The sequence below is a fragment of the Silurus meridionalis genome, chromosome 20, assembly GCF_014805685.1.
Source record: "Silurus meridionalis isolate SWU-2019-XX chromosome 20, ASM1480568v1, whole genome shotgun sequence".
NCBI classification, from domain to species: domain Eukaryota; kingdom Metazoa; phylum Chordata; class Actinopteri; order Siluriformes; family Siluridae; genus Silurus; species Silurus meridionalis.
This window is the reverse complement of record NC_060903.1, coordinates 13,458,150-13,481,865: the sequence shown is the minus strand read 5'-3', so window position 1 is coordinate 13,481,865 and position 23,716 is coordinate 13,458,150. Positions and strand designations below refer to the sequence as shown.

Here is a 23,716-nt window from a genome sequence, read left to right as displayed (position 1 = left end):
TTTCGGACTATAAGCCGCAACTTTTTCCTATGTTTTAAACCCCGCGTCTTAAACAATGAAGCGGCTAATTTATTAATTTTTCCTGGGTTTTTCCCGTTTTCACAAACTTCAAGCCAAAAAACTGAGCGACATAACATTAGACCAATGACATTTCAGAACGGAAACGAAAAAACGCACCTCACCTGTGTTCTGAGCTGCACGGCTTCAGGAGAAAAAACTTTTTTTTTTTTTACGCACGACGATGCCAAAAGATAAACTCCTGAGAGAAATAGTTGTAAAAGGAAGGAGGAAGACAGTGAACAATGACTTTCTTGGTAGGCTACTGTTTAGATACAAGCCGTTGTAACACGTTGAGTCAGGGTGAAGGGAGAGCTCACTAACTGCAGTTGCAACAGAAATCATATAAGCACAGACAGGATTCCAAAACTCTTGCTTTTTTTATTTTTCTTGGCAACAGCGTTACGGGTTAGTCAAAGAAACTTAGAAATGAGCATCAGAAAATAATAAGGACATATTCCTCGGTCTTGCACACATGCAGTAAAACCGGAAAAATGCAGTGCCAGGCTATTCCCAAAATACCGCTATGCTCCTAAAGGAAGCGCAACATATTTCACCCGTTACACCGTGTGTAACGTGTCTTTCGTTAAAGCCTGTGTAAAGTTCATTAGTGCGGCTTATTTATGTTAAAAATAAAAATATTTGTAAAATTCAGTGGGTGCGGCTTATATATGGGTGCGCTTTATAGTCCGGAAATTACGATAGTTAAAAAAAAAAATACAAGTGTTTGTTTATTTTTATATAATAAACAAATTGGAAAGTAAATGAACAGAAGATCAACATTTGGTGTGACCAACTTTTGCCTGCAAAACAGCATCAATTATTCAAGGTTTACTTGTACTAGAGGTGGGAAGCAATGAAAAACAAAACACTTTGTTACTGTACTTAAGTAGATTTTTCTGGTATCAGATTTTTTCTTTAACTGTTTATTTTTCGGGCAACTTTTTAATTTCACTCATTACATTCTGACACAAATATCTGTACTTTCTTCTTCTTACATTTTCAAAGCAGGCTTTAGCTTTTAGTTTACTTTAGTTTGAATTTTTTGGTGACGTGATCGGAATTTTTTCTTTTTATTACGCACTGTTTTCAGCCCATCAACCTATTTCTTTTTTCAACCCACCACCAGTGTATCATTTCCTGGCTCTCATGCACCACAGAGGTAGGCTAGTTTAGAAAGCCAACAAACAAAGCGGCTGAAGGCAACAAGAACGTTGCCTGGGGTTAATGTGGATGAGACAGAGGGAGTCAGCAATGTAGAGAAATGTAGGAGACATTCCTGATCACGTGATAATCATCTTCTTTTCTCTGCTTGTGGTCTATATGGTGGATGTTCAGATCAAATAAGATGTGAGATCCAGTTACCAGCATGACACTAAAACAGGTAGTAGTAATAGCTACCTTTTACTTAAGTACATGTTAGAGCCCAAACTTCTTTGCTTTAACTTGAGTAAAAAAGTTGTAGTCAAAACTTCCACATTTACCAAAGTCTTTTAAAACATGAGTATCTGTACTTTTACTAGAGTAAAGGATGTGTTTACTTTTGCCACCTCTGAAGGAACTCAGGTAGCAGGTAGGTTGTTTCGACTTACACATTACATTCATATTTTTGAAAGCATTCTCACTTTACAGCATTTTTTCACAAAATGCCTAAAACATACACACAGACACAGACACACACACACACACACACACACACACACACACACACACACACACACACAGTGTATAAATATATATGTACCTTAAAAGCTGTTTGACGCTTTGTATTTCCTCGATCATTTGCAAACTGCGCAAAGCTGGATAAAGAGAAGACACTGCCTCCAGACTGCCACGACAGAGCTCCTCAACCACACAGACTCTAAGAAACCACACACAAAACCCAAAAAATATTTTTTAAACATTATTCTGGGCAAGCATTCAGACCTGAGTGTGACTGTGAGGATCAACCCAAAACTACACTGAAGTGGTTTGAATAGACCTTAGTGATAGAATGTCAAAATCCAGTGAAAACCAAGACCTCAGAATCTGTGGCAAGACCTGAAATGATTATTGCCAAAACATTAAAAAGGATCCAGATGTGAAAAGCTTATATAAGTGCAGATAAATGTATTGCTAATGTAATGTGTAGTGTTTTCTAGAATTTAGTGTTTAACATTGTGCTCAAACATCATCTAGTCTCTGTTAGTCCACTAGGGGCGCTCTCGTAGGTTTTGCCACAACGGATCATCCGTCTCTGTATCACTCTGTCCTCTACATCTGCCTCTTTCAAACCAACCACCTCCATGTCTCTCTCACCACATCCATAAAGCTCCTCCTTGGAATTCCTGTTTTCCTCCTGCATGGTGGTTTATCTTCAGCATTCTTCTACAGATATATCCCATGTCCCTCCTCTGCACATGACCAAATTTTCCCTATCGTGCCTCTTTTACCTCGTCTCCAAAACACCCTACCTGCATAATCTATGAAACCCATTCCTAATCCTGTCCATCCTTATAACTTCTAATGAAAACCTTCAACTCTGCTACTTCCTGTCTACTGAAAAATAGGGTAATTATATAATCCTTAATTAGCTACCTGAAAAAAATTCACACCGTACACACACGAAACAAAATTGTAAACACTTTTGCAGTCAGATCATTTTTGGGTTTTATTGACCAATCATTTAATGGGTTAATTTCCCTCATTAAAAAAAAGAAGAATGTTTGTAGGAGGTTAATACTGTATGTATATGTTGGTTCGGCACACTTGAGGTTTTTTTTTCCTGCTTTTTTATTGCCCTGTGCTCATTCCGGTGCTGCTTACCTAGTGTCCTTTATCGTTTGAGCAAACATGAAGAAGTCCTTGTCCTTTAGTGCTTGTAGAGCAGTGAACACGGATTCATTGAAACCAGGATTCAATTTTTCACTCCTGCAAAAAAAAAAAAAAACAATAATAAAAATAAAAAAAAAAACAGATCCATTTAATTCAAACCTTAAATCTGATCTGGTGGTAGATGTTCATGTTGAGTAAACGTAGCTATTGTGTACATACGTAAGCTTTCATGCGTCCGTTCTGCTACCTTTTCATAATAAGAATAGAATATGTTTGGTGGTCCACAAAACCAAATCCGAATATACCCCTATAATATACGCTTTCTGATAGAGAAGGAATCTTTGCTGCCACTGCCAGTACACTATACTGTTGAGCGCTGTAGAGCTCTGATCTCATCCCTACTGAACACCTTTTGGATGAATGTGAATGCTGACTGCACCCTCACCTCCTCACCTACATCAGTACCTGCCTTTAATAATACCCTTGTGGCTGATGAACAGAAATATCAATGAGCACACTTCAAAATGTAGTGGAACATCTTCCCAGAAGAGTGGAGGGAACATAAAAGCAAATCGGGACTAAATGTGGAATGCAATGCTCAAATATCACATACCATACTTATGACCAGGTGACCAAATACTTTTGCCAATATATCGTATGTTCTTTTTAAATATCAAATTCCACATTTAGTTCCCATTTGTTCCCTCCACTCTTCTGGGAAGACGTTACACTAGATTTTAGAGTGTTCTAATGGAGATTTGTGCTCATTCAGACACAATGGTGTCAGTAAAGTCAGGAACTGATGGAGGTGAGGTGAGGAGGCCTGGGGTGCATTCAGCGTTTAAATTCATTCCAGAGATGTTTAGTAGGATTAAGGTCAAAGCTCTATAGCAGGAGATCAAGCACTCCAACTAATGTAAAGCAGATCTTCATGGAACAAGGTTTGTGCACAGGGGCACTAGAACAAGTTTGGGTCCCCTAATGAAGTCAAGTGAAGGAATATTCTAATGCTACCACATCCTATACAATTGTCTGTCTCCAAACTCTGTAGTAGCAGTTTGGGAAAAAAATAAACATTTAGCTGAGTATGGTTTCCCAAAACTTTTGTCCATATAGTGTACATTACTATACAGTATGTGATGGCAGATTAATTTACATATTCCACTTTTTTATCTTTTGGTATATTTTGAGAAATAAACATGTGGAGGAATCTTTCTACTCCATGGAGAAAATAGTTTAAAAGAGCACAATTTCAATTTATACCTGAATTCTTTTTGTAATCAAAACCCCTACCTCTCATCCACGTCCGTTTCCCACTGCGTGTTCCTCCAGGCGGCCTGGAAGTGAAATTCTCGGAGCTCAGGCGCCCACTCGGTTCCGTGTCTTCTCAGACCATGCAGGTACGTATTCAGGATCCCACAAAGCCCTAAATTCTGCAAACCCTGAAAGACAAATTTGGATATTGTCTCTGTTTATTGCAATTACTTCATTTCAGTATACATTGTGTATACACAAAATAAAAATGTAATTAATTAAATTCAAACCCTGAGAGGATTAGCTGTAAAAAAAAAAAAAATTTTGACAAATCATCTCTAAGAAGAAGTTTCTTCACATTGGCTGGAGTTCATGTGTGGACTGAATGCTTGATTTGGTCTACACAAGGTTTATCAGCTGAAAAGGAATATTAGAAAATGTTAATGGGGTCAGAGAAACTGGCAGCAGACCTGAAAGACACGAGCGTGTTGAGCCACAGATCCAGGGAAAACTACATTAAATCTCTGCTGCATTGAAAGTTCTCAAGAGCACAATGGCCTCCATTATTTTTTCAACGGAGTTGCAAGTTTAGACTCTTTCTCTTTTTTGTTCAGCCTGATTGAGCAAAAGCATAGGTGAGAAGACCCTGGGTTGAGAGTGGGGAAGGAGGCTACTAGACTTTTTTTACACTTAATGTTGCACATGTGCACTTTATGTTGTTAGTTTTGTCTAGTTCTGTGTTCTGTGTATGGTTGAAAGACAATAAAAGCCTAAATGACTTCTTGAATGATAGAAAGCTTATATGAGGATTATCTCAAGAGACTATACTTCTATTCAGCCACTGCACCAAGTCAAGCGTCTGTATTCCTTTAATTTTTTTTTGATGATTAGCACTTGCGTATAGTCTCACCATTCATGTTATATTTCGGTTAGGACCATTTGAAAGTTTTGCATTCATCCTTTTTTTCCCGTGACATATGCATACCGTGTATTACAAGGCTACTTGCTACCTTGATCCTTCGAAAAACATGACACCTTAAATTTGCTATTTACTTTAGACAGACAGACAGACAGACAGACAGACAGACAGACAGTCAGTACAGGTACACAGCAAGAAAATGCATTTGGGCATCTACCAGAAGTGCAAAAAGTAGCAATCCTGCAAATAGTGCAGATAAATATGTAGCATATGTACAGCATGAAATATATATATATATATATATATATATATATATATATATATATATATATATATATATATATATATATACACACACACACACACACACACACACACACACACACACACACACACACACACACGCGTGTATATACTGTATATGTAAGTATATGTGCAGTGAATATATATAAAGGCTTTAGCAGTGTTATTAAAGGTTTTATACGAAACTGGATATTAATTCAATATTTAACTAGTTATCATTTACACCTCTGGAAATGCAAGCATAATCCATAAAACCAGACTGGAGACACTGTAAATGAGAATATCAGTAAAGGACTGATAAAACGATATTTAAATTTTGCATGAAATGAACAGAATCATCATTACCTCCATTATTCCGACCTGCCTCGTGACCTCTGGGAGATTGGCATGAAGGTCATAGGAGGCTAGAGCCTTTCCCCACAAGGCCTCATGCTCATACGTCCTGATTCTGGTATTTAAAATCAAATTGAATTACGTCCAAATCAAAACAAATACTTTTCACCACCAATCTTTCTGACTAGTGTTGAAAACTTTGTATTAACAATAAACAATCTTTTTCTGAATGAACAAAAGTATGTACACAATAAGGTGCAGTCTAACCTGGTGAGAGGATTAATCAACTTGCCACCGCCACATCCATACAGGCTGTCCGGCTCCCCGATGCTCCTGTACACCTCGATCAAGATGTCCTGCAAATAAAAAATGGAAATGAGTGCAACACCAAACGCCTTAAAACAGAAACAGGTTTTTATTAAACGTACGAGTTACCTGCAAGCTCATGCCCGAGTCTTCTACACTCTTTTCAGACATACTGCCAATGGATAAGTTTTGGCTGCTGTCGTCAAACGTGATCCTACGTGATGTGCGGAATTGGGCTCTGAAGAAAACAAACAAGAAAAAAACATACAAACTGAAAAATATCACATACAGACCTTTGATACTTGAAATGCAGTTCAGGTGCATCCCATTTCTCTAGCTCTTTAAGATGTTACTACACTCAGATTGGAGTCCACTTCAGGCAAATTCAACTGTATGGATTTGATTTTGTCTATGCATTTATTGGAACTGGCTGCAGAGATAAATCACAGGATTTAATAGAGGTACAGATCTGGGGAATACTACAAAAGATTGTTTGCTGCATTGAAGGTTTTTAAGAGCACAGTGGACTCTATAGTTCTTACGGAAATGCAAGTTCGGACCCTTTTTAGGGCTGGTCGCCTGGCCAATCTGAGCTTGCTGAAGTTAGGAGGACCTCAATCAAATCAATCAAATTTTATTTGTCACATACATAAAAAAATGTATTACAATTAAAAAAATATATATATAATGTATAAAAGTACAACCTATAAATGAGTATAAAATATACAGTACCTCACAAAAGTGAGTAGACCCCTCACATTTTAGCAACCATTTTATTCTCTTTTTAAGAGACAAAACTATAGAAATGAAACTTGGATATATTTTAGTCAATGTGCAACTTGTATAGCAGTACAGATTTACTGTCCTCTGAAAATAACTTAACATTCAGCCATTATTGTCAAAATAGCTGGCAGCAAAAGTGAATTTGGTGCTTTTAGTGCAATTCTCTCATTCTGACCACTGGATGTTCAACATGGCACCTCATGCAAGAACTCTCTTAGGATTTGAGAATTAGAATTGTTGCTTTCCACAAAGATGGCCTAGGCTATCAGATCTGTAAAAGCCTGAAACTGAGTTACAGTACAGTAGCCAGGTGAGGTGTACCAAGAAAACTGTGTCTTGCCTACAGTCAAGCATGGTGGTGGTAGCAATATGGTCTGGGGCTGCGTAAGTGCTGCTGGTACTGTGGAGCTGTGGTTCATTGAGGGAAACATGGATTCCAACATGTACTGTGACATTCTGAAGCAGAACATGATTTCTTCCTTTCAGAAACTGGTCCAAACACACCTCTAAGATAAATCTGCCTTGCTGAGGAAGCTGAAAGTGAAGCCGATGGAGTGGCAAAGTGTGTTTTCAGACCTGAACTCTATTAAGCACCTGTGGGGGATGCTTAAATGGAAGGTGAAGAAGCGCCATGTGTCTAACATCCAGCAGCACCGTGATGTCATTATGAAGGAGTGGAAGAGGATCCCAGCAACAACCTGTGCAGCTCTGGTGAATTCCATGCCCACAAGGATTAAGGCAGTGCAAGATTACAATGGTGCTCACACAAAATATTAAAACTTTGGTAACCTATAGTATTGTACCTTAAAAAGATATATCAAAATGGTTGCTGAAATTTATATGGGGTGGAAAACAAGGAAAAGAAAGTAGAATATAAAATACATATAGAACCTGGAAATAGTATATACAAAAATAAATAAATAAACAACAGGCAGTACAATAAGACAGAAAGGGATGGGTCTGGATATGACAGGGATATAGACAGTAGTCCAGATTTGAAGCATCACAGTGTCATTTGCTGTATGGCTGACAACAAATCTAGTGGGTTTCATGTGTGTTGTGCCGAGGAAATATTTCAGTTTGGTCACGCTGTCATAAAGACCAGTATCTATGCAACCATCTTCCAACTCCCAGTGCATGATCTCTGATGTTCACCCATATCTTGGACACCTCTTCTTCCAAGCTCTTCTTCTATAAGTTCTATCAACAAAACTAACACTGGCATGGAAATGTACAGTTCAGATGTCTGTGAACTGATTGCTTATTTGTAATCAAATGAATATGGATGTGTGACGTCGGCATCATGTCCCGCACAAAACAACAGGCAAGCGCTCCAAACACAACAGCCAGGCGGGTGCTGAATGGACAGCGCCATATCAGCAGCCGTGTTGTGAAAAGTTGCGGCGCACATGGCAGGGGGGCGGAGCGGCATCACAAGGCACGGCTGGAACCGAATAAGGAGAACACCAACTCTTCACCCTCATCAAGGAGACTGAAGAGTATAAAAGGAGCCACGTAAGAACAAATGTTGGAGAATGTCTGGCTGCTACAATTCTGCTCTTTGGTGTGTGTGTTCCTCCCGTCGTGCGAGCGAGGCGCTACAGGATGCTAACTGATGTTGGAATGTTTTAAATTGTTACACATCTGTACATATAAAGAACACTTCAGGAATGTAAGGACACCTCCCTAACAAGTGCACGAGTGGTACCTGCGCTTCTCCTCCATGTTGTTGCGGATGTTGTCCACGTAGATCTCGGAGTACAGCAGGGCGGTGAAATGGGCGGAGCAGAGCTGTGCTGCTCGAGCCACTTCCAGGTAGTTCAGATCCAGCCAGAAGTTGGACTCGCACACGGTGCCAAACTCGGCACTGCAAAACCATTATTATTAGTAGTATCATTATTACTGTGTAAGAACCAAAATGAATAGAATTTAAAATATCGAGTTTGATATTAAATCTTGAGCTTTACATTTAAACGCATTATTGGATAATAACGTATTATTAAAAAGTAAGAAAAATAAAAAGTATTGAATTGATCAATTAGACCCAAGCATACTGCTTTCTCAGTAAATGACTATGTCCCATTCGGGCTGCACAAAAGTGTATTTTCATCACAAACAGATTACTAATTTAACACTATTTTTTTACAAGATCATGTGCAAAAATGATGTCACGGTTGTTTAAAGAGAGCAATGCAGCATCAAGTCCTCTGTGCCAATACTTTCTAATTTCTCAACAAAATAGCAAACTTTCTTTGCATCGTATATAAAATCACATCAGCACGACCGACACAATTGCTAATGGATTTAAACAAACAGGAAGTGAATAAAACCTGTTGGGTCTCAGTGGTCGCCTCTGCTGTCTGAGGTAGTCGATAACTGCGAGCATGGTGCGCAGAGACCATTTATCTGGTTGGCTTTGAACTCCGACATCCGTGTCTCCTGCAGAGAAACAATTTCTATGTAATGTCTGAACATCTATACGTTGTGTCCACCTTACATATAGGATACAGTCAGTATACAGACTTGTGTATAGAGTATACAATTATACAGACTTGTGCTAATCTTTCTTTACATTCGTCTAGAAACGATGGGGTCAGATCGGGGCAAAATCCGCAAAGATTTAATAAAACGATTCCGTCATTTATGAGGTAGATGTCACTTTTCATCAGTGGTGGACTGTAATTAAATAAATGTAATTTGTTACTGTATTTAAGTAGCTTTTTTTGTGCATATCTGTACTTTACTCAAGTATTTCCACTTGGAAAGACTTTAACTTCTCTACATTTCAAAGTCAAATCTCTCACTTATTTTATTTATGAGTGGGTAAAAACTTAACTGGTCACACACGCAGCAAACCACCAATCAGGGCAGAGCACACGCTGTTTTAAACTTGTTTCGATTGGCTTGTTGAAAAGGTTTTGAGCTCATGATCATTTTTATAGAAATCTTTGTTTGACTCATTAATATTAATAGATTGGTGTTGCTAAGAGTAACATTAGAGTCTTCTCACATAAAATGAGTTGATTAAGCAAAAGCCTTGTGACCAAAAATGATAATAGGAACATTATCGCCATAATAAATTAAAAAAAAAACTTAAGTAGATTTAAAGGCAAATACTTTTGCACTTTTATTCAAGTGAAGGTTTAAAAGGAGCACTTTTACTGGATTTATATTTTACCTGCTGTATCTCTATTTTTACTCAAGTACATGGTTTTTGTACTTCGTCTTATAACTCAGCACATGCTGAGGTGTTCAGACTGGTAGTGATAGGAGATAGGTGTACCTGAGTCAGGGGACATGGGAGTGGTGGGTCGGCTGCCAGAAACAGCTGGTCTGCAGCAGTTGCTAAAAAAGTGCTGGATGTGGGTGGAGAGTATTTCCCTCCATGAGCCATTTCGGTCTCCCAGCAGCATGTCATGGATGAAGAGCGGAAGCATTTTTTGGCAGAAATCGTTTTTTACCTGCATAGATGAAAGGTCATGGAGAGTTACTGGTTAAACACATGCTCTCCGATACGTCTTAAAGCCAAGCCAAGCAGAACTACAGGTCTGCTCTTTTACATCTAGGGCTCAGAGACCAGTTTTATTAAATGTAGTAATGACAGATTAGTGAACATTATTTACACAATGCCAGACTTTAAATAGCTTTGATACGGCTGCTAGAGAGGCCAACAGATTTCATAAAAAAAAAATCTACTTTTGCAGGAGGTAGCTATTTGATTGACAATACAAAAAAGGTATTCACCCCCATTGAACATTGAAGATTACTCTTAATTGGACTACCATATATAAGATTATTAATAATAATTGAGAAATATATGGGATTGTTGACGTTAGACGGGATGATCATATTAAAAATTATTTATTGTAAATAATAATTACCATATACAGGATAATTCATTTCAATTAGCATACAGTATATGATAATCTCAATGAGGATTTCCAAATATGAAATTATTAGTCTTAATTATGATTGCCATATATTGGATAGTTAATCTTAATTGGGATTACTGTGACTCAAAGTGTGATCAAAAGAAAAACAAAATGTCTAAATACCTCACAAAGGCCTCGGGTTGTAAGCAGTGCTTCATTACAGACCCCTCCACTGTCCAGCAGAGCCATACACAGGTTCCTTAACCACTCCTTGTGTTTTCCAGGTTGCACTGACCACAACTCTGCACTGTCGACTCGATCTCTGCAAGATGAAGTGACCTCCGCTCTCAATGCCTGCTCCTAGAATGGACAAATAGATGGACAGACAGACAGAGCGAGTTGAGAATTTCATGCTGAAGTTCACACCTTCATCGCAATGACCCAAAACCTGGATTATGGACTCTACAGTATTACAGACACCAGTTTTTACAAACAGATACTTGCTTTTCTCTTTGCTGATCGAAACGGACTCAGGTACAGCAGCATTGGGTCTCTCTGACTCTTGTGCATCTCCCAGAAATCCAAACCGGATGAAGTGGCCAAAATGTCTTTTAAACACACAGCGGCAGCCTGGCGGACAGAAATACTAACACACACACACACACACACACACACACACACACACACACACACACACACACACAGACACATACAAACATTAGTAACAAGATATTAATTGAAACAATATATTCAATCGATAAAGAGAGTGACATCATCCGGATATGAGAGCACTTTTACTGAATGCTTGCCTAAAAGCAGTTTTACACAAAGTCTTTAAACCAACACTGCAGCTGTAACACCATACGCCGACCAGGCAGAACACTATGACATTATAACATTGTGACTGGTGAAGTAATTAACACGGATGATCTCTTCATCCTGGCATCCTTTAGTGGGTGGGATATATTAGGCAGCAAGTGAACATTTATTTTTTTAAAGTTGAGGTTTTAGAAGGAAAAATGCGCAAGCGTAAGGATTTGAGTGAATTCGATAAGAGACAAATTTTGATGGCTAGACGACTGGGTCAGAGCATCTCCAAAACTTTGATGCTCTGCTTTTCTGGTGTGTTCTGGTCTGTGGTTTTCCAAGAAAGGAACAGTGGTGAACCAGTGACAGGGTCACGGGCAGCCAAGGCTCATTGACGCATGTGCGGAGCAAAGGCTGAATCCAACCTACGAGCTCCTGAAGCTTCCAATTTGCCAGCAAAAGGGGGACAACACAATATTAGGCACATGGTCATAATGTTATGCCTGATTGGTGTATATTTCACCACTACACAAAAGTCTACATTACAAAAGAGGAGGCCAATATCCACAATATCACCTCTGGTCGGTCAGTGCATTGTTCATGCAGCTGAGTATGATGGAGACCCACTGATGAAGAACATCAGGATAAAGTGCAGCAGCCTGGGTGTAAATCTGATCTTTCCCATGATGCAGTGCAATGGTAGACAAGTCCACAGGCCCGAGTTCTCCCAAGCAACCCCCGACAGCCTCTGAAAGAACAAACTCAGAGGTTTAATGGATGAAGATATAGACAGTGATTGACATTTTTTCTTCTTCTTTTTTTATTTGCTTTTTTCTGCTTTGTCGGTGAATGAGAAAGCAACAGGAAGGTAGTGCTCACCTAATATGTCTCTGCCTCGAGGATGGCTGGCTGCCAGTTTGCACAGCTGCAGGAGGTTCAGCACCAGTTTAACCAGCACACTGCTGGCCGGATCAGCTTTTACGAAAGAGAAATACTTTAGATTTAGTCTTAAAAGTCTGTAAGTGAATTATTTGAAACTCGTACCAAACATCAGACAGTGATTTAGTATAAAGGATCAGTGTCTTTTTCTTAACACTTCTTTAAATAAATAAATAAATAAATACATTTTGAGCAGCCATGTAGCCATAACATAAAACAATATTCGGCTGCATCTTGACTAAAACCGTGTTTCACACTGTAAGATTCCCAGCATCCCTGATATCATTTCCACAAACCAGAATCCCATAAGCTAAACATTTTGATATTTTTGATCACAGGTCCATCATTGAAAGATCATTGTATAGTCAAGTCAAGCCGAGTTTATTTCTATAGCGATTTTCCCAACAGACATTGTCTGTATAGTCTAATACATTTACAATACATTTACTTTTATAGTATTTAGCACACGCGATTATCTAGAATGATGTTCAAAAGTCACTGTCAGTGAACAACTCAACACTGGTTCACTCGGATGCAGACGCGGGATACCATCAGCCTAAAACTCTGGTATAAGGAATTATAGCACACTTCTTTAAAATACATTAAAAAAAACAAACAGGAAAATAAGTGTGAGGTTAAGTGTTTCAGGAAGAGGTAGGTCTTCAGTCGTCGTTTGAGGATAGCCAGTACCTCAGCTGTTCGGAAATCTGTGTGCGTGTGTGTGTGTGTGTGTGTGTGATAGACATTACTCTGCAGAGGATCTCTTTTCCTTATAATATATAATTAAAACTGCTGAAATCACACGGTCAATTCGCATCGCTTCAAAAACAAGATATGAAAAAAATCACATTTATATTAGAGGAAAGACTGAAGTGCTAATTTATGTCTCCTGCTCACCATGACATTCTTTTAGCAGCTGCTTAATCTGGTCTTTGTGAGCGTGCAAAAGTCTCTTTAAATCCTTCAGGCCCTCCATTCGAGTAAGAGGTAAGGAGTCACATGATGTCACAGACAAGAAATGCTCGATCTCCTGCAAAATACGAACAAAAAACATTGGAAACATTGAGGGCTAATTTAGCACTTAAATATATATATATATATAAAAGAGAGACAAATCTATGTATCAGCAGCACCTCTCTGAGGGTAAAGGCTCCAGAGCTGTATTTGAGTTTGTGCTGAGCCGCTCGGAGCTCTGTGAAGGCCGGCTGATCTGGAAAAGGCTCGAGCAAAGGAATTGCTCTCCTGAGATACCTGTTATCTGGGTTTTCTATCACCAGGAACTTCAGCAGACTAAGCACCTGCAAAAAAATAAATAATATATATAAAGATCATAAGATCATAAGATCATAAGATATAAGATATAAGATATATAAAGATATATATAAGATATATAAAGATCAGCATACAAACAGCAAAAAGCTCACAGAATTGAGTACTTTTCACATTTCAGCAACAATTTTAGTATATCTTCTCAGGGGACAATACTGCAGAATTAAACTTAATTCAATGTGCAGCGTATTTAGCAATTTAGATTCACTGTCCTTTAAAAATAACTCTACATACAGCCATTAATGCCAAAATAGCTAACAACGAAAGTTATTTATAATCTTTTATTTATTTATATATTTGTATTTGCATTTTGATGTAATAAAGCAATTAAATGCACTACGTGTTTATTTTATTCACAGATATTCTTGTATGCAATTTCAGCATTAACATTTAAATGCATATATTATTATTATTATTATTATTATTATTATTATTATTATATATAAACATTTTAAGTACTTTTTTCAATTAATCGATGGACTAATCGGTTAATTAATTAGTAGAACACTCGATTACTAAAATAATCGATAGCTGCAGCCCTAATTATAAATATATACAATATTACTGCTTTCTAATTACTGTACATGTATTGCATCATATACTCAGAGGTGGAAATTAACTTTACTGTAATTATGCAGATTTGTTTGTGTATTATTAAGTTTTGAACATCTGTAATTTTACTTTTACTTAAGTTTTGTTTTTTTATATTGTACTTAACTACATTTTAAATCATATTGGTAATAAGTAGTAGTACAAAAGTGCATAACCCATAAGATTTCATTCATAGACTGTACTTTTTTTATTATCATCACTTATTTTGGTTAATGCACAATTTGTAAAGGTGTTCCTTCAATTAAAAACAACTAGTTTGAGATTTATGTCCCCTTGTCCTTTTTGAACTACACTAGAATCCAAACGCCCCCCTTTTTAATTTTACTTTGCATAAATAAAAAATATATTAGCTACTTCATCATTTAACTCGAGAAGATTTTTAGACCGGTATTTTGTACTTAAGCAGAATTTCATCTAACCTTAGTACAGTAGAATATTTTATTACTATGTCCACCTCTGCATATACTGTACATGTACTCAATTGCCTTTATCTCACTCTGTATATGAGGTTGTTGATACATTATAAAACTTGATGTAGTACAGTGCATTGTTATAATTTGTGTGTATGTGTTCAATATCAGGCCTAGAGAGATTCACTTCTTTCTATTCTCACATTTACCCCAAACCCAGAGTTGTAGAGCATAGACAAAGCATTTGACAAAGACAAAAATGATTGAGCCCAATAACTGTTCCACAGAAAGGCTGAATATATATTAAATATAAAAATATCTTTTGCATATAAAAGATAATAAATTATGAACTAATGTCCAATTAATTAATGTCCAAGGTCATTAATGTATTGTGTCCATTACTAAATCTGGAGATCAAAATATACCCATGCCTCCCATATTTTGCCCAGCAGTACCACAGTCTGCTCAAACACAGGAAAATATTCCAACCTGTAACCCAGATACCCACCTGTTGAGAGATTGCTGGCTGCTCGGTGACTTGTGCAGTGAGAGTTCCTACAATGACCTGCAGGTGGCTCTCCAGAGCGTCGTCACAGAAGCGGATCGCCGTCTGGCATACGGTGATGAGCAGGTCACAGCACAACGCCAGACTTCGAGCAGATACCTCTTCCTGAGGGCCCAACCTGAAGAAGACCATTCATTCATTCAATCATTTGGATTAGGTTGAAAAATTTGCTTTTTACCCTGTGACAGGAGAAACTGGGGAAACTACAGCGATACAAACAGAGTCTTTTCACATCAACTGAGTCGATTAAGCAAAGAATTTTGAGACAAAAATGATAATAGGAAAATTATAGCCATAATAAATCAGAGTTCTTTGGATACCTAAAGTACATTTAAAGTACTTTTACAAATACTTTTGTACTTTCAATCAAGTGAAAGTTTAAAGAGAGCACTTACAGTGGTAATATTGTACTGAGTGTATCTAGACTTTAACTCTAGCAAATGGTTTGTCTACCACCGGTAAGTTGTCAGTCTCTAAGTTATTTCAGTTTGAGAAAGTGATGCTGCCTCTAGAGCCTGCTTTAATACATTTTGTCATGTCAAGATCATGACAAAATGAAGTCGTCATAACAAGAAAACAAAATAGAAAAAAAATTATAGGTGTAAGTACAGGTAAAGCTTACAAAACAGCAGGGCAGAAATGAATATAGAGTGTGTGTGTGTGTGTGTGTGTGTGTAGACCTGCTATTGATGTGATGTATAAGGGTGTAGATGATGTCTCGGAGCACAAAGGCCCACGCCCCCCCTAGGCCATCCTTAACCTCAAACAGCAGCAGCTTCACAAACAGATGATACATCATGAGGATGCGGTGCCTCTCGTAGGCGTTGGTGGTCTCAGCTTCCCGCTGGCAAACTGAGGTCAGGATCTTCTGTATGGACATCTAGCGCAAAGAATGAGAAACACTGTCACTCCAACTTGAACAGACCTTTGATTTACAAGAAAGAAAAGGAGTAAGAGACTATTATTCAACACATGTACATTACAGCATAGTGAAATTCTGAGTGCAGGGTCCCATGGAGCAGAGATGGTTAAGAGCCTAGTTAAACGGCCTAACGGTGGCAGCTTGGTGATACAGGAGCTTAAAAGCCCGGCCTTCCAATCAGTAAACCAGAGCCGTGACCACTGAGCTACTACTTCCCCACTATCTAAGTATCTCACATAGACATTTGAGCTTCATATCCTAACCATGTCAAAAGGCTTAGTGTCTGTATTAAAGTGTATAAATGATTATAACAGTCAACTCTGGAATTATTGCCACCCTGGGTGATGGTCACGAGACCAATTATGTCCAAATCATTACGCACTACAAACATGACAGAAATGTAATTATTATCTAAAACAGGGGTCCCCAAACTCATCATCTTTAACAGCACATGACATGGGCTGAAGTGACTACCAGTATTTTTGTGGAGATTTTATTATTATTTAAAATGTATTTATTATGTCCCCTAATATTAGATTAGTCAGTTCAAAAGATGTATAGCCTATTAAAACAGCATACTATCGTAGACATTTTGTTCCTATTCATTGCTACCGAAACCAAAACTTTTACTTACTTATGCATATGGTTAATGGGTGAATCTAACAAATAATTAGGCTATGCTAATAACTAGAGGTCAACCGATGGTGGATTTTACAGATACCGATAGCTAACTTGGATCGTACATGCCGTAAAAATGGACACTGGATAAAAACCAACATTGTAAAATAGTACAAATGAATAGTACTGTCTAATGAAAAGGTGCTAAAGTCAAATAAATATAAACACAGTAATCCGTCGCCACACGGTTCAGTTTTTGCGGTCTCACTGTAACGCGGGTTTTTACATGGAACATATCTAGTTTTGCGGATTTTTTGCTGTATCGTGGGATTTTGCGGTATGTGGGTAATATTGTTAAGAGTTATTTTAATTATTTTTGTGGTAAAATAAGCATTTCCTTTTTTAAAAATGTTGCTTTCAGAGAGCTGTAATGCTCTCCTTGGGTATGCAGTATATTCATTTCATCGTCATCACCTTCATCATCATTATTTGTACTGCACACTTAATTCATCATCATCTTCATCATTCAGGTTGTTTAAGAATATTGAAAGTGTTAAGAGCAGAGGAAAGGTTTTGAAGAGTGTCGGGACAGCTTATAAAGCCTTCAGATATACAGGTATTTTGTACACTGTACTGTATAAATATTAGGTTGCCAAACTGTATTAGCAAATACATATATAATATAAAATATATATTTAAAATGACATTTTCAAAATATGTCTCTGGTACTGTTCAGAAGGCCACATTTGGCTAAAATGATCTACAATGTTACATACGTCACAATTAAGGTAAAAGAAAGATGCTTTATACTTCCCACATGTACTTTACAGCACAGTGAAATTCTTTCTTCGCATATCCGAGAAATGTTCAGAAGATTTCGTAAGACATGATACAGCACTGCTGGGGCAATGTGAGGGTAAAGGGCCTTGCTCAAGGGCCCCAAGAGTGGCAGCTTGGTGATACCGGGGCTTAAACCCCTGACGTTCCGATCACTAATCCAGAGTCTTGACCACTGAACTACTTCCCAATTAATGCCTTTAGCGCTTTACCGATCTTCCTTTTATAATCCTAACAGCGTCCTATAATGTTAATAAGATTGGAGAACACAGTAAGAAGTCAGAGACCACACATCGATGTGCTTTTACTGAATAATATCAGGGTCTTACCGGAGTCTTGGACAGTATGGCTACCAGAGATTTGTGACTGGTGCTATGACACTTGCTGAGGTAATCGAGAGTTGCTTTGATCACGTGTGAACTAAAGAATGGTGGATTTGGGGCGGGATCCAGCTCTCTAGAAACAACAATGAGACTCAAGATTAAAAAAAACATCAATAACAACGAAACATTGATCAGATTGCAGACCATCTATGAGTACAAATAACAATAAGCAACACAGGAAGGTTATTTATATATAAAAAGCTTTTCATGACTGTGACACTGTATATACAGATTAATTACCCAGTGAACTTCTGCAGATCTCCTGTTTCAGCATTTCCTGATCCTGCTCCTTCGTACAGAGTCATCAACAGCTCGACAACAATGTCCGCCAGGTTACCGTGTATCAGACTGTCGATTTGCTGCAAATAGGAAACTGCATTCTTCAATCGTTCATTCAATCAGTCAATCAATCAAAGTGTCTTCTATTCTTCAGGAAATTCACCTTTGAATATCCGAGCGGAAAAAACAGCACAAAGCACTCTGGTTGTTATTTACAGTAAGTAAGTGAGTAAGTAAACCATGACAGCAAGTGCTCTTTTATGGTGTTTTGTGTTAATGAAGTGTTTTATTTCACTTATACGACAATGTTTTGGCATCATGATCACTTTTTGATTTTATATATATATAAAAAAAAAACGTGGTACTTTTCCGTTTGAATTCATTGAAACGGAACATCCCGAAACGAGTCAGTTCCCTTCATCACATGTTATAATCTCTCTCTCTCGAAGGTAATAAGGTGCAGTTACATAGTGCAAATCACCTCTGTCCTCGAGGAACCTCTCAAGGCTGAAAATATCAATTTATAGCTTTACCTCTAACTTTCTAAAAACGTGTTTTGTGTGATTGAGTGTCTTCTATAACTATAGCAACATATTAGAACAAGTGAATGAATAATAAACTGTGATGTGGGAAAGGTGGTATCTCAGTAGGCTCTGGGCTACTGAATGGAAGGTTGGGGGGTTCAAAACCGGGATTGCCAAACTGCCACTTTTGGGACCCTTGAGCAAGCCCCATGTATCCCCATGTAGCTGACCCTGCGCTCTAAACCCCAGTTTCCTAACATCGTTGGGATACATGAAGAAAGAATTTTACTGTGCTGTAAAGTACATGTGACAAGTATAAAGCACTTTTGCTTAAAAAGAAAAAAATCGTAGAAAATGATTAATGTACGTATATTACATTTATATTGATGGCATTTAGCAGACGCACTTATCCACCTACAAAAGTATTTTGAAGTCTCTTATTATAAGTACATTCTGATTCTGGTTCATTAAGAGACCATCAGTTGAAAAATATACACAATATGACCAGAAATTTGTGGACACCTTCGAAATGTGATTTTTTTTTAACAACCTGATCAAATCTCTATTTTCTGGATTGATGTTCCACAAAGTTTTAGAGAATGAGTTTGGATTTTTAGCTACAAAGGCATTAGTAAAGTCAGGTAGTGATGTACGGTGAAGAGGTTTGGGGTGCAGTCAGGATTCCAATTCCTCCCAAAGGCAGTCAATACAATTGAGGTGAAAATTTGATGGCAGGCCACTTAACGTCTTTCACTCCAACCCATGTAAACCATATCTTCTTGGAGCTGGCTTTGAGCACAGGGGCATGGTCTTGATGGAGCAGGGGAAATGTAATGGCACCCCATTCAAAGACATCCAATACAATTGTGTGCTTCCAACATTGGGATCAAGGTTCGGGGAAAAGACGCATGTGGCTGGAGAAATCAGATGTCCCAATACTTTTGTGCATTTAGTATACAAGTGCTGCTGTTAGAGGAAGCTCTTTAGATGTCGTTTAAAGACTTTTAGAGATTCGGCTGTTCACATATCAAATGGAATTTTATTCTACATACTAGGTACCCGAACAGAGATGAATCTGTCGAACAGTGATTAAGGGCAGGAGAGCGTTAAGAATGTTTTTGTTCGTCTATATATGCATTCTTTCTGTCATTACACTTTGGATATGTGTGTCTGTGTGACTGATGTTCCCAGACCCATACTGGAGAAATTTACCAAGAAAGAGTGGGAGGAGTCTCTAAGAGAAACCTAACAAAAAACAAACAGCAGATGATGTCAGTGATTCGCCTCTAGAGGCCGCTCTTGTAATGACAGACGATGGAAGCTGGAAAAATCTGTATGGATATTCTGCATTGTGGGTTAAAATCTGATTTTAGAATTGAAAAACACTGAGGTAAAGCATGAAATACAAGTCCCGGCTGAAATGTCACTAGTAATTCCCATGCCCTGCCAACCTTTACGATATTAAAAGGCAAACATCATAAACTGGCTGAACTGGATTCGAGTTCGTACCTGTTTCCCCAGGCACTGGTCATCCTTCAGCAGGTCATAAACATGGTGCGCGTTCTCTCTCTGCTTCGCCGCATCCGCGTCATGGCCGGGGAGGGCAAAGTGAGGCAGGATGTTCACCATGATTTTAGGGAAGCAGTTGGCCACCAGCTGCCTCCAGTCTTGCTTCAGGTGATGCCCAATAGATTTCACCTGCTCAAAGTCATTCAGGAAGACCAGGCGTGGGATAAGAACATGATACGATGACCTGAAATGGAAAATTGAAGTAGAAAAAAAATCACACACACAGAAATACAGCTGTTCATCCTGTTAGTACCCCATAAAATAGATTTTTTTTGTTTTTTCCAGATTTTTAGTATATCAAGAGATATGGGCTTCATAGTGGTAGAAATGTGAACGTCCCAAATCTAAAGCAACTATGAATGGTAATAAATGATTTCTTGTGACTGCTGTCCCATTTTTTAAATGTAGTACCTGTAAAACTCTTCCAGACTGCTGCAGTTTAATAGCGTATAAGGAAAACTCTGTAGGGTGTAGGTGGCATCTGTCTGTCTCTGGCTCAACCATTCAGCCACCAGATAATTCAGATGAGAGCAGACGAACGCCTCAGAACTTCTGTAGCCCAGGCAAAGTGAAACACTATGCAAAACCTAAACGGCAGAAAAAAAAAAATGAGAAGAAAAAAAAAACAAGCAGACATGCACATGCACACAGTATACACAGAGTAATAGGAATACATTAATGTACAGTTAATGCATTCCAAACAGATAGAAAAACATATATAAAAAGATATTAATAGCTATTCATTTTTATTAAAATTTATTTATACATTTTTTTTAGAGAAAGCCAAAAGATTCTCAAGGCATGGGGTTGGAATTAGCCAGATAAGAAGTCATAATTTGTGATAGACAGACAGACAGACAGACAAATAGACAAGCAGGCAGGCAGGCAGGCAGGCAGGCAGGCAGACAGACAAATAGAAAGACAGACAGACAGACAGACAGACAGACAGACAGACAGACAGACAGATAGACAGATAGACAGACAGATAGATAGATAGATAGATAGATAGATAGATAGATAGATAGATAGATAGATAGATAGATAGGCAGGCAAGCAGACAGACAGACAGACAGATAGATGGATAGACAGACAGATAGATGGATAGACAGACAGACAGACAAATAGACAAGCAGGCAGGCAGGCAGACAGACAAATAGACAGACAGACAAATAGACAGACAGACAGACAGACAGACAGACAGACAGATAGATAGATAGGCAAGCAGACAGACAGACAGACAGACAGACAGACAGACAGACAGATGGATAGACAGATAGATGGATAGATAGATAGATAGATAGATAGATAGATAGATAGATAGATAGATAGATAGATAGATAGATAGATAGATAGATAGATAGATAGATAGATAGATAGATAGATAAATGGATAGATAGATGGATGGACGGACAGTCTGAAGAAACACATACGGGAGAAAAAGTCTGGTGTCTCATTACTTTCGTCCATATAATGTGGACAGATAAATTGATACAAGTTTTAATGACTATCGTATTGAGAGGAAAAAAAAGAATTATGATCAAAAAATCCATTTAAAATCCAAAACCCATTGTGCATATTTCTCATAATGAAGACCATCCAGTTGAATTCTTCTATCTAATATAAAAACCCTTTATTCTGCACCTTTGTAATCAGGCTCTCCTCAATGTTGTTCTCCTTGTAGGACTGAAAGAGGGCGAAGAGGGCCTGCTTCTCACACACGGGGCTGCAGCACATCACCATGGATAGGCTTTTCAGCAGAGTCGCAAGCCGGTTAAAGGTCTCATCGGCCAGATCTTCGGGGGATCCGTTTCTCTGTGGATCAGAAGGAAAGAAATTTTAGAACAATTACAAAAACAAGCGTGTGGCCGTACGATGGCGATGCACCATCCTTTTTTTGTAAAGGGAAGTATTCAACTAAAGTAAAAGTGGCAATCAATTGTGACATGTCTCACAAGTCTTTCTCCGAGCTTTCGAAAAATATCCACCAATCTGACATCCTCCAGACAGAGAAACGTGACACAACTCTGAACACGTTTCTATTTATTTATTTTCTCTCTGCTCATCTCCGGCACTGCCGATTGTTTTTCGCTCCTATGTCGCAGAATGAAACCTCGATCCTTGTTATGAAATGAGAATGCTGCCATATTAGTTACAGTGGTGTGAAAAAGTGTTTCCCCCCTTCCTGATTTCTTATTTTTTGCCTGTTTGTCACATTAAATGTTTCATATCATCAAACTAATTAATTGAAATATTAGTAAAAGATAACACAAGTGAACGGAACATGAAGGGGTTTTTTTTATTTTTGAGGGAAAACAAAATCCAAAAATACATGGCCCTTTTGGATATTGTTTTCCCTCAATAATAAAAACCTTCATTGAAAATTTTAAATCAGGAGGGGGCAAACACTTCTTCACACCACTGTATATGAGGGGTGCCAATTTTTGATTTCGTAGAGAACTACTTTTTTTTCCCCTAATAAGTTAATATACAGCTAATTAAACAATTATATACAGTTAATATACATTATATATTATGATAATGATGTTATTAAAAATATGAAAAGAAAGAAGTTTTAAATAAACAGTTTTAATGAGCATGAATAAATCCAATCACCCCTGTGACAGAGTGAATTAAATCTTTAACAATGTGTGGGAGATTCTGTAAAGGTTTAAATCTTTTCTAAATTAATCTTGTAAATGAATTTGTAATGTTGCGCTGTACTTATTTATTTATTTGTATTAATTCAGCCGATTTAGTTTGATTTGCCGACATGTAAATCGCTGATCCTGTCTGCAGTGTGGCCTTTCTGCAGTTATTTATTTATGTTTTTTTGGTTTATTGATCCAAAATGTTTTCTTCTATATCTTTGTGTGATGTTTTGCACATCGTGGCTTTGAAATGTTACGAGGAATCATTTTACGACTACCTGATGTCATCGTTGTCGTCATCCAGCTGCTCTTAAAATTTGAAAAAATAAATAAATAAATAAAATACGGTCAACCTCTCATAATCCGCGGTTTGGAACTCGTGGCTCGGAAAATTTGCGGATTCTCATTTGAAACCTGACTCACAGCAAATTGCGGATTATCTTTAAATATCGCAGGAATCTGCAGCGGGACAGAATATTCAGGAACGTTAGGAATAACATTTTAAACTGTGTGTTTTGATCAAATACTGTACACTATTATGTTTATAAAGTGACAATGTCTGGATGAATTCACTAAAGTAAGCTTAAGCTAAGGTTCACTAAGGGGATGCGTCCCAAAATTCGCGGATTTTCG

At 37.9% G+C, this 23,716-nt stretch overlaps 1 protein-coding gene across 4 annotated transcripts in view; it reads right to left on the bottom strand.

Annotated features, from left to right (window-relative positions):
• Positions 1 to 23,716, bottom strand: part of atm (ATM serine/threonine kinase) — a 64,595-nt gene that overhangs the window by 16,744 nt on the left and 24,135 nt on the right. For 3 of the 4 annotated variants that reach the window (XM_046876494.1, XM_046876497.1, XM_046876496.1), the window contains exons 24-45: positions 22,077 to 22,247; positions 20,847 to 21,022; positions 20,376 to 20,619; positions 18,304 to 18,422; positions 18,010 to 18,136; positions 15,984 to 16,183; positions 15,247 to 15,421; positions 13,521 to 13,685; positions 13,285 to 13,417; positions 12,328 to 12,423; positions 12,025 to 12,196; positions 11,146 to 11,287; positions 10,825 to 11,001; positions 10,053 to 10,230; positions 9,100 to 9,208; positions 8,478 to 8,636; positions 6,116 to 6,224; positions 5,948 to 6,036; positions 5,693 to 5,795; positions 4,165 to 4,313; positions 2,863 to 2,967; positions 1,802 to 1,918 (exon numbers count right to left, since the gene is read on the bottom strand). In XM_046876494.1, coding sequence (XP_046732450.1) covers positions 1,802 to 1,918; positions 2,863 to 2,967; positions 4,165 to 4,313; positions 5,693 to 5,795; positions 5,948 to 6,036; positions 6,116 to 6,224; positions 8,478 to 8,636; positions 9,100 to 9,208; positions 10,053 to 10,230; positions 10,825 to 11,001; positions 11,146 to 11,287; positions 12,025 to 12,196; positions 12,328 to 12,423; positions 13,285 to 13,417; positions 13,521 to 13,685; positions 15,247 to 15,421; positions 15,984 to 16,183; positions 18,010 to 18,136; positions 18,304 to 18,422; positions 20,376 to 20,619; positions 20,847 to 21,022; positions 22,077 to 22,247 — 3,215 coding nt within the window. Of the gene's footprint in view, positions 1 to 1,801; positions 1,919 to 2,862; positions 2,968 to 4,158; positions 4,314 to 5,692; positions 5,796 to 5,947; positions 6,037 to 6,115; positions 6,225 to 8,477; positions 8,637 to 9,099; positions 9,209 to 10,052; positions 10,231 to 10,824; positions 11,002 to 11,145; positions 11,288 to 12,024; positions 12,197 to 12,327; positions 12,424 to 13,284; positions 13,418 to 13,520; positions 13,686 to 15,246; positions 15,422 to 15,983; positions 16,184 to 18,009; positions 18,137 to 18,303; positions 18,423 to 20,375; positions 20,620 to 20,846; positions 21,023 to 22,076; positions 22,248 to 23,716 lie in introns of those variants that run through there. The other variant, XM_046876498.1, reaches the window with a different exon arrangement.